Raw genomic sequence first — 12,220 nt, forward strand, 5'->3', positions numbered from 1 at the left:
GGAGAGAGTATACAGAAAATACCAGAATCACAGATATCAGAAAATGCTCTCGGAGTGGAAAGGTGAAGAACCCCTGGGAACTGGAATGAGGAACCATAGATTTATCTGAGACTAGGTCATTAGATGGTTTAAAAATGCTTATCTGTCATGGGGGAGAATGAGTCATTCACTAAACCATGGAGCAAAGAAGAGAAAGTAAGAGAGAGTAAGAATGCTAAGGACATCTGCTTTCCTGGATCCAGACAATCATGAAGTCAACTTCAACCTCACACCATCAGTTATATCAGTTAATACATCGGTCTTAGTTCATAATACCAGAACTCCTCCATCTGCATACAACAGAAAGCTAAGAACTATCTTGCTACTTGTTTTTCCTTCAAAATTCATATCCAACCCATCCTCAAATGCTGTTGGATAGACTCCTTATCTCTGGCATATCCATTTCTCCTTCTCTACAATCACTTTCTAAGCTAAGCTGTAAACCTCCATTATATTTTACATGAACAACTGCCTGGTTATTCCAGACCGCCTTTGTAGGTCCATTCTCATGCTCCTCTAATTCTCTTCTTAAAATGAAAACACAATTGTATCACCCCACATTGTCACCATCTCACCCACCAAACACATGCACAGGCTTATACACACACACACACACACACACACACACACACACACACACACATCCACACCCACACCAAACCTTTTTATAACCTCCTACTGCTGTCTGTTGGGATAGGATCAAAAGGCTTAACAAGGCAGGACTTAGGGGCTTCTATATAGTCTGGCCTCTATTTTCCCTTTTCCAGCATCATCTTGTGCCCACAGGTGTGTGCTTTAAGCACCCTATTCTTCTTTTGCCCTTCAACATGCCTTGTTTCAACCACAGGGCTTTGCTCATGCTGTTCCCATGGCCTGGAATGCTCTAACCCACCCCAATCATTCCACTTAGTTAAAAATTCTCTAATACTTCAGTTATCAGATGTAACATCATTTTCTTATAAAGCCGTTCCTTACCCTTCCAAGTAGTCCAGAAATTTCACATTATAAGTTTTTCACGTATCAAGGACCACTACTTCATGGTACTATGCCAGTTGTACTTTATTGTTTGTGGGGTTATTTGTGCAATATATGTCTCCTCTACTAAATGGGAAGATCCCTGATAACAGAAAACATATCTGGTTTTGCTCATTATTATACTCTCAGCTTTTCATACAATTCTTGGTACATAGCAGAAATCCTAAATACTTGCTGAATGAATAAAAGTAGAGACGTATTTGATGATTTGGGGAGCACAGTGAATACTCTGGGGTCTGTATAGCCTTTATCTCCTAAATAGAAAGTCTGTTTTCCGAAAGTTTGAGACTGAGGTGACAGAATGTAGAAAAATAATCAAGACTGAACATGGGATAGAGGAATAGAGAACAAGACAGGAGAAGTGAAGGGATTCAATTGTTCCTTCATGTACTAAGTTCTCCACATTTGGAAAACATGGTTATAGGAGAAACAGGAATGACATGCCTACTATGTTGCCATATGATCTCAGGTATTGTCAAGGAAAAAAAACATTGATGAACAAAAACTGGCAATAGAGTCTCCATTCATTTGAAAAACAGCTGAAAGTTTCGCAAATAAGAGAAAAAAATCTGTATGCTACTCTCTGATGAGTCATTAACATACATTAAGTAGAACTGATTTTGTCACTTGATCTATGAGGACTTTTACAACTGAGTACACTCAGTAACAGCAGATAGGGAGAGAAAACACTCCAACTAGAAAACATAAACAACAGATAACATGAGGAAAGAAAGACATTCAGAACATCTCAAAGTATCTAAAATTGATTCTCATGCTTTACATTATTATCTCCTTAAACAAAGCTTTTTTTGTAGAGCCTATATTTATTAATCATAATGCAACTTAATGAAGTGATTTTTTTGGTGAAGGAACAAAAACAAAGTTAGCTATAAAACATGACTGTCATTAAGATTTCTTCAATGTAATCAACAAGACAGACTTCATATTTGTATAAAATCTATTATTATCAGTAAGTGCCACCTCTTGTGTATCTGGCGGGGGAGTAATAGTTCTCCGGGAATGGGGCTGCTAAATGATAGTTAACAAAAGCCCTAGAGTCTTCCATCTTGAACCAAGACTCCTGGATTGTAAAAATGTCATGATTTTAATAAATCTACTTCCCTTGACTTACTTTTTCTTTGGGGGGGGGGCACTAGTTCCTTCAGTAGTCAGGCAAACCCACATGCTTTCTTCCTGACATTGCTCACATTCTCCCAGCTCACAGCTTTAAAGTGATTGTACTCTAAAAGGCTGCTTCAATCCCAGTGGGAAATGTATAAAAACTTTATAGCTGAGGCACAAGTTGCCTTAATTTTAAGGTCTTCTTGAAAGTGGTGGCTCTTATGCCTTTCGTTGATTTGTCTTACTCATTATCCTTTCTCTTGCCTTATTGTAAACTCGGCTGCCTCTGAATCTCTCAGCTTCCAAGTGCTTCCTAGGTTTTGGTCCAATCTTGGTTTTTTAGCCTAATATGCAGTGTCCTTTACTCCTGAGTCTGTTGTGCCTTTTAATAAATGACTCAGTCGTATTTTCCAGTTTTTCCAAATATTCTAGACTAGTTGGTTCCATGACTAGACCCTTCATTTCACTGCCAGCAGTTCTGGTTTCCAATGTTGTTTCTACTCTGCACTGCTAATGCCTGTTATTCTGTGTGACATTATGCTATGCAAACTCTCCATGGTACCATTGATAAGATCATAGCCTCTCCCTACCCTACTCCTGTGTCTCTCTCTTTGGGTCAAAGACATTTCTGGTTTATCTTTATGCTATAAGTCAGCAGGCTTATAAAAAACTCTGCTATGCTTCTCAAAGTCACTATGATGTGATCGTTTGAGGGTGATTTAAAAAAAAAACACTTTAAAATACTACTGCTGCTATATTTTGGGAATATAACAAGTGATGAGTACAATAAAAGCCACATTAAGTTAAAAAAAAGATACACACATTTAAAATGTTTTTCCTGTAACCACTCACCAGTGATCCACTTATTTGTACTACATGTAATTTTTTTAAACTGCCACATGATTGTTGTCCTAGACATTTATGTGATCGCTCCCCCCACCTACAACTGGTATTTCAGTAAGATTTAAATGGCACTGCTTTCTGCTGAAAATTTAAAATTTTTGAGAGGAAGCAATCATTTTATATCACTAACCAACATTAATAACTTAAACTGAAAACTCATAGAGAATCAGCTTAAGGCAAAATATTGGCAGTTACAGAAATGCCTCTTACAGATCTCCTGTAGTTATCTACTTATTTAAGCACCCATGTCTATGCAAATGGTTGAGAATCAAGCTCAAATAAAAGTTGGGCAACAGAATACAGCATAAAGCAAATATTTCTGTTTGATCAGAGATACTTTTTCTCACAAACAAGTTGATAATTTATTTTAAAGCACTTCTAAAATTATAATGCTGCAAAGAAAATAAGAGAATAGGATATTTTGAATGTATATGGAGAATGTCAGATTTCAGTCACTTTTGCAGTCATTTGTCATAGCTCTCCATGAAATGATATTACTTTGTGACATAATGATTTCCAAACCTGTGAATGTGATGTTTCGGGGACTCAATCCACTGAAGCCAACCTAGGCTATCCCATATTTATCCATTCAACTTACAGACCTTAGTTCCAACTCCCGAACCTTAAGTTATATTCACCCAGGCTAAGTAGAGCAAGAATAACATCACTTTCAGGATGATGTAGCACTTTGTCATACATGTATTTTATAGGGGCTGGAGTTAAAAGGAGTCTGAGGAAATCAAGAACTTGAAACAGAGGACATCTCATGGGCATGTACCAGACCAGTATCACAAAAAATCTAACTCAGCAGTGATCCCTCCCCTTGAGGTCCTCAAAAAGAGTCCAGGGAGGTCACTGTCACTTCAGCTGTATTATACTACTGATAGGGCTTCCATATTCTTTTCTCTAGCCTTTGGGGTATCTTATCCTCCTGAGTTCCTGAATTTCATTCCTCTGGGAAATATAGGTAGTACTATGAATTTTCAGTTGTGTTGGCTTTAAAACCCATATCTTTTATACTGTCTCATGCACAAACATCTTATGGGGACCTGATCCAGGCAGATTGTGGTCATTGTTCATGGACCCTGTATTACATATGAGATGGGGGTCTGTTAACCCAGCTGCTGGAAGAAGATTTTATTTCCCAAGGGAGATGCTAACACATCTGGGGCAATGTGGTCTTCACACTTAGTTTTGGATTCTCTTTCTGCTGACAGACGTCTGCTCCCTGGCAAGGGTAAGAGTAATAATCTGTGGTTAATGTTTTATGAAAAATGTTGGCATGTTGTAATAAAAACAAAGCCCTTCTCTCTCTTTTTTTTAATAGGCATACAGAGTTTGTGTAAATTAAATTGGACATAGAACAGATCCTGAGGGAAATACCGAAGTGTTGTTTGGGTGATCTTAATTTAAGTCAATAATTATTTAAGATCAGTAAACGTTTTAAGATTTACCACTTTATATCTGTTTGCTCTTACTTAGTTGGATCACCATGAAAGCAGGACTGCATATGTATTTCCTGATGATGAAATTAATGTTAAGACTGAGTTAAGCATCTCAGTGTTTAGAAATTCTTTTTTTTTTTTTTTTTTTAATTTATTTGACAGACAGAGATCACAGGTAGGCAGAGAGGCAGGCAGAGAGAGAGGAAGGAAAGCAGGTTCCCTGCTGAGCAGAGAGCCCGATGCGGGGCTCAATCCCAGGACTCTGGGATCATGGCCTGAGCCGAAAGCAGAGGCTTTAACCCACTGAGCCACCCAGGCGCCCCAGTGTTTAGAAATTCTATGTGGAGGATGTGCGTAAATCAATGAGGGGGCTGTGAGAGAGCAAGACTTACCAGGTAATAACCGTGGCACTGCCATCTTTCTTTAGGACATTGTTTTAAGTGAGAAGCTAGAGTAGTCTTCCCTCTGATTACACTATCATTTTGGAATTTTCCATCTAAAAGCATCCTTACTGAAATAGGTGTACGTTCTATGGCAATCACACCTACAAGGAAGGCATCCAAACTACCAAAAAATGGGAAACCTATAAGGGCCAGGGAAATAAGATCTTTGTAGTGTCTTAAAATTGTTAGGCAAAGAAATTCAAATTCATTGACAGTGATTCAATCTCTAGGTCTCCAGAGATTCTAACAAGAGTGTACTTCTAGTTTCCACCTTTAAACTTGTTCATGTACAATATATTCTTTTTTCTTTCTCATGGAAAGTTTGGTTGACTGATAAGATATACTCAGTTAATAGATTAGATGTCATTTAAAATAGAATTAGACAGGTGATTTCTATTTGGATAATTTCAGTTGAAAAGTTGTGAATTCTAGGCAGAAAGCTATGGAGTCAGGAGTTCCCAGGGCACTATACTGGCTTATTCAGCTTAACTAGAGATTTGGATACACCGAAATGACCTGGAGGGAAATACTGAATAGAGCGCCAGATGCGGGTCAGTGACAAGAGCATCAGAGGTTATGGACCTTACTGGTTGGTTTCTTCAGGAGAAGACAACTTAAGTATCTTCCCAGTCCCTGATTCCTTTCCTGTGAATAAGGGGGTCAAACTGGAAAATCCTTCAGGTTCCTCTCAGTTCTAGAAATCGGTACTTCACTATGTCACATCATTGACACAAGGCAAAAAAGTAAACAACTTGTGTGAAAGATAAGAAAAAGCTTTAAAACTTCTGGTTTTTTGATAACAGAAAAAAAAAATCATTTCAAGAGGGCTTACAACTAGTACTGCAACATCCTGAGGAGCACACTGCCTCTTGCTCTTCCTTTTTGCCTTGTGGATGATAAAACAGGAAGGTGGGAAGACAAGGCATCTTAGCCCATACCTTCCATCCACAACCTCCATCAACTCCTTTTTCTTTTCGTAGCTGATGGAGGGTCTAAGAATTAAAGGCACTGCTGGCTAAAGAATGCAGCTTAGAGACTCTTCAATGTCAGGAACCTAGAAAGTAGGCAAAAATTCTGGGAAGGGTTGGTTTGGATATTTAAGGGTGGAATTGGAGAGGCATGTATGGATCAAATCCATGTTTGGGAACAAGCATTTACCCTCGGTGAAACATTTGCTGCTATTTGCATGAACCACATAGAGTGTTAAAGGAGAGCACTTAAGCTCTAGCTCCTCATTGCTGCATGGTAATGCAGGCCACCATAGCCGTATCTTCCATAATTCAAGAGAGTAAGAAATAGGATCTTCCTTTCAAATCCACCGATTTTTCAAATATTGTTAATAATTTCAGAAACAAGATAAACACAACAACAACAACAACAACAGAAAGCTATTCGAGTTTCCTCAACTCTTGCCTGAATTCACATTAGAACTTCTGCAGGATGAAATTAAAAATAGTCAATTATTCAAGGACAAAAGAGGGGTATTCACCCAATGCCGTCAGAATACTTTGTATTTAGGAAAAGGAGAAGACCTCCAAGAGCTGACATTTTATCTGAACTTTATAGAATTGACTATAGTTTAATTATATTTATAAAGTAATATGCCAGCACAGGAATTTGGCTCACACAGACTGCATGAAGACAGTTTTTTGTTGTTGTTGTTGTTTTTTTAAGATTTTACTTATTTGATGGGGGCGGGGGTGGGGTGCACCAGTAGGCAAAGTGGCAGGCAGAGGGAGAGGAAGAAGGCTCTCCGCTGAGCAGGGAGCCCAATGTGGGGCTCAATCCCAGGACCCTGGGATCATGACCTGAGCTGAAGGCAGCTGCTTAACCGACTGAGCCACCCAGGTGCCCCACAAGGACAACTTTAAATCTGAATGTTAAGACATTGGGGAGGCTCCGTTATTCAGAGAGATGCAACATCTACTTAGTAGATGTGTGTGTGTGTTTAAGGATTTTATTTTTATTTTTTTGACAGAGAGATAAAGAGAGAGAGAGCACAAGCAGGGGGAGTGGAAGAGGGAAAGGAGGCTCCCTACTGAACAGGGAGCCCGATGTAGGGCTAGATCCCATCATGATGTGAGCCAAAGGCAGACTCCCAACCAACTGAGCCATCCAGGCACCCCTTGCTTGTGTTTTCATATATTCAGAGAAATGTAAATTTAGAACTACAAGAGACTTTAGAGATAACTTAGTCCTGTACTGCACTTTCAGTTAATAATAATAATATTTAATGCTTATGCTAGAATACCAATTTATTAAGAACTATTCTCGGTGACTTATCTACTTATCTATATTCAGGCTTCCATGCTAATGAAAGCTCAGGCCTTGGCAACTGCTGACCAGACTTGTGACATGGGAAGCATGGAGGCTTCAGTTTTTGTCGCTGTTTTGTTTGTTTTTATTTTATTGTTGTTCTTGTACAGTAGGATAAAAACTCAACCTATTCAGAGGGTTATTGTGAGGACAAGAAAACTAATTTTTTTTTCCACGTTGTAATATACCTCCGACTCTTCAGAGTATACACAACTAAAGCTAGAGAATATTTTCACTTTCGCTTGATCATCAAAGTTATCAGGGATTTTCCATTTCACTTCGTAGGAAATATACAATTCAAATTCCCAAGGTCAGTTTGAGATTTTCTTTATTTCTATAAATTCCATAAATATATGATTTCTATATATTGTGGAGTAGAGGTTATAGCCTTCTCTGTTCAAAAATTTCACAATATTTGGTCACTTACAGGTACATTCATAGAGAGTTTAAATATCTAAATATATATTTAAATATATACATATGTAGTTAATATAGAATGACTTAGATACAAAGGCAGTATTTTTCCCTTATGAAATATTGGTGAGAAAATATATGACATAATGGCAGAAAAAACATGTTTAGAAAGGAAACTGTACCATACTGTGATACTCTGCCTCTTCTTAAGGAGCTAAAATTATGATGATTTCTAGAAACACCAGTGGAAAAAGTACAAGAGAGTTTTTCCAATAGATAAATGCTCTAGGCATAGAACTAATGTCAGTTTGTTTCATTCATGAAGCAAACACTTATCAGGCTCTGGCGATGCTCATAGATCTGTGCTCTGCACACATGGATTTTCCAAGAGATGGAACATGGGATCCCACTGCAATGGGGAAGAGGAACTGGAATGGCTTCTCAGTTCCCCACACTGAGTACAAATTTCCCATCCCAGCAGCTTACAAGTATTCAAGACTATGAAGCTCAAAGAGAAAGGAAGAGGCAATGGAAACAGGAGGTAGAGAAATTGAAAAAAAAAAAAAGGAAGTAAAGGGAAAGATGAATAAGACCCAGATATATCTGTGTCTACTCTAAAGAGTCAGATTTACAGTAAAGTTTTTTTTTTTAATGAACTAATATTCTTCCTGCCCTCCTTTTAAAATATTGAACATTCCTGTGTCCTGAGGCAGAGTAATCATTTAAAATATGTTGGAGCAAACACGACTACATTTGTTTTATTTTTCAACTGTATGACTTAAACGAGAATATAATTCAAAAGAAAAATTCTAAATGTGGCTGATAAGACTGGTTTCAGTTTTAGAAATTATAACAAGTAAAGCAGCAATGTTCTCAAGTTTCCTTCAGCCTAAGGTATCATGGTTTTTGGAACATATGTTCTCCAAGAGTTTTAGAAATCTTAATACTAACTCTACTGCAAAATTTTACTGCTTGGTATCCTCATTCAGCCAAAGGCTATGCAAAAATTTATGTAGCTAAATAACTCTCTGGAGAGGATATACCTAAGACACTTAACAGCTGGGTAAGTTCAGATGTGTTCACAGAGTCAAAGCTTACTCTAAAAAAATAAGCTCAAGGTTGGGCAACATTTTCAGAATAATTGTCATTTCTGTGGCAAGAAATACTTATTAAAATGTATCCTTCTTTAAAACATTAGTCAACAGATCTAAATGTTTCCATAGCTGTTTTTATCCACTTAACTAAAAAAATATCTTGGGTCTAAGTTTCAGACACTGTGCAAGGGTTATAAAGAGAGAACCTTGACTACCTCAGGCCCTGTTCCAGCTGTGATTTTAGAAGCCTTCCTATTTTCAGTCAAGGTACACATGTTGACATACTGTCAACCAAGGCTTGGTCTGTCATCACACTGACTGATTCTCTGTGTAACCTGTTGTGAGTGGAACAGAGGATATACTTGAAAAACATTTGACTAGGCCTTCTCCCACTGCTACATGAGAATGATTTCTTCCTAAGTCACAAATCTATTCTGAATGTTAATTAAATATTTACAAAGTACTTTAAAATCCTCCCTGAATGCTAATATGAAAATAGAAACCTAGGTTCATTTGAATAAGCAGAAATTTTTGCCCTTCCAAATGAAGGGTCTCTGGCCTCTGAGTTTAATTCAAATAATCCAAGGATTTGGAAAAAAGAAAAAAAAAAAAAAAGAATTGAACACCTACTATGTACAAGACCCCGTGCCAGATGTCAAGACAAAAGTAAACTTTCCAAGACTAGAAAATTTGTCATAAATGACAACATTTCATATTATTTAATTCACACCATTTCCCTCTGGGCTTAAAAGCCAAATTAGATGCAAAACACTCACCTTTTTAGCATGAAGCTTTTACATTGCTCCTTAACACACAACACTGTATCCTAGTTACATAAAGATGCAGTATTTTCTACATATTAACATATATTTCCACATTTTATTCATTAGGTTTTTGAAAGTATTTTAGCATGAAGGTTCCATTTATTGTATCCCAAAATAAAAATAGCATCAAAGTCTTTTTGCAACTCCCAAAACACAGTTAGGGAATAATGATCGTATGCTAAAAAATGTAAAATGCAATTTATGCTGTGCCCCATTTACTACAAAATCACTACGAACAATGCATTTTGTACAGTATATTGCTCCAGGGAAACTGGATCAGCATCAGGAATGAATAAAGAACATTGCATTTGAAATCAGCTAATTCTGCTTCAGTGCTTTTAAAAACTATTTGTTATGATATTACTTCCTGTCAAGCACATAATGTGATATTTTCCTCAATAAAACTAAACAGTTGCTGTAATTTCAGTTTCCCTCATTTTCCACTTTTTAAGCACTAAATATTTAAACAATGCAGACCTGGAAGTTTCAAGCCAGTTATCTGATCCACACATCTTGTGGCCTAAGGTACAGTTCCTATCCATACGGGGATATGTTCTTGTCCCCCAGAAATACACAATGGCAGCTGTTGAGGTCCTTACCTGCCCGCACGCCAGGCCCATTCCTCTTTCTCCCATGCCATGTGGACACGATAAATTTAACTCCAGCGCATCTGCTCCAGAAGCCTTGAGGACGTGGAAGGAAAATGCAAGAAAAGGCAAAGCTTTATTTGTGTCCCGATACACTTTTGCCATTAGTAACTGAACATAGGTCACATTTGTTAAATTTAACCTTATAGCTATCTTGTGAGGTGAGTTATGACTCTCAAGTGAGACTGTCTGTAACAATAACAATGATAACAACAGCAAATATTCCTTCGGTGCTGCTAAGTGCTCTATGTGCTTTATACTTATTATCTCTGATTCTCATAGTCCTTGGATTAGCAGGACACAAATTTTGCAGACAAGGAAACTGAAGCATATAGTTCATGACAAACCTGGTATATTAAGAACACAGCAGAGATTTCAACCCAGATCTGTTTGACATCACACTTAGTCTTCCCTACACAGCTTCTATTTTTATAAAAACAAATCTTACCGATTCTGGACAATTGGTATGGAAGTCGTAGTGCAACGCAAAATGGAGTAGGTTACGTGGAATGCATACAAGTAAAATTTTAAATGTTTTTAACTGAGAATCAATTGTAATGCATTAGAAATAAGTTCATGGTAAGAAACATGAAGTGCAGACAATTTTGTCTTTAATAATTAAATAGGATTCATTCTAATTTAGCTCATTAATTCATTAATATACAAATAAATCCTGCAAAATTGAACACAACAGTTCATTAGAAGTATTCTTAGATTACATGAAGAATCATAGAATTTGTGACCAGTCTTTGTGAAAAACTCTCAAAAACAAGCAAAATGCTTTTTTTAATAGTTTAATATGGTAACTGGAGGGATGCAGGATAAACTATAAATGAGTCACATTTGTATATTATTTTACCTAACTTCTAGAATTTCTCCAATGCCACAATTTCTTATTAAGTAAGGTCAACTAGAAGCTTGAGTCTGTTTCTGTAACATTAAACAAGTCTGTCGCTTTGCTTACTTTGTAAGTGTACCACAAATCCTACTTTAGGCCAACAGCTGTTTCTTCAAGGGCTTGCTTTTTTCCCTGATTGTTCAAGATTTTAGCCCATTTTTTCCTGTTTTATAAATTTTAAGTAGGATCTCAAAATTGAAGAATTCTAGTTAGCTATTCTTCAGTTGACAATCTTCCCAATCCTATTCATTAGTGAGTCTGCTCTTTCTTTTGCATATTTGTGAGAATTCATTTGATTATTGAGCCTATTTTCTAATATGGTTTCATTATGGATTTTGATTCCCTAATTCAGTTTTTAATGCTCCACATTATCTGAATATTACCATGAATCATGCCACTTTTTTTCCCCTGCTGATTTAGTGGTAGGCATGAACAAAGCACAGCCTGGGTTCTAATCCCAGATCTGCTAAGGAATAGGGGATGCTTTAGGAAGTTAGTTAATCTTCTTTGTTTCCAACCACTCAAGTATAAACTGTATATAATAGAACCTATCTAAAAACCATGTCATGTGGGAATTAGCAGTTCAATCAAAAGATTGTACACTGCGATTATATACAGTATTTCCCATTTTCTTACTCTTAGTTATTTCAAATATTTCATTTAGATCTCTTTCTTTAGCCGGAATTCAATAATTAACAGAAATCAGTTCAATAACATTTTGGATTAGATAAACTTTAAGTGGCATCTGTAAACATATATACATTATACATCTTTCTTAAAATGTAAGTTGAAGCTTACAATTAGCCATGATAGTAGATGATAATAACTAACATTTATTGAGTACTTACGATATGCCAGATACTTTACTAGGCTCTTTGTAGTGGGATATAAATTTATTCCCATTTTATAAATGACAAAATAGAGGTTACAAAGAGTTCAAGGGACGTGGTTAATATTTCACATCTTGTAAATGAGAATGGGGTCTTGAAACCAAGCATTCTGAGTCCAGAGCCTGTATTCTTACTATCAAAACTTATTAG

The 12,220-nt window shown here is 36.8% G+C and overlaps 1 protein-coding gene across 4 annotated transcripts in view; it reads right to left on the reverse strand.

The window, feature by feature from the left end:
- Positions 1-12,220, reverse strand: part of DPYD (dihydropyrimidine dehydrogenase) — an 833,094-nt gene that overhangs the window by 267,203 nt on the left and 553,671 nt on the right. For all 4 annotated transcript variants that reach the window (XM_059375481.1, XM_059375484.1, XM_059375483.1 and 1 more), the window contains one exon: positions 10,235-10,318. In XM_059375481.1, the coding sequence (XP_059231464.1) occupies positions 10,235-10,318 (84 nt within the window). The remainder of the gene's footprint in view (positions 1-10,234; positions 10,319-12,220) is intronic.

Source organism: Mustela nigripes, chromosome 14, assembly GCF_022355385.1.
Source record: "Mustela nigripes isolate SB6536 chromosome 14, MUSNIG.SB6536, whole genome shotgun sequence".
NCBI lineage: Eukaryota > Metazoa > Chordata > Mammalia > Carnivora > Mustelidae > Mustela > Mustela nigripes.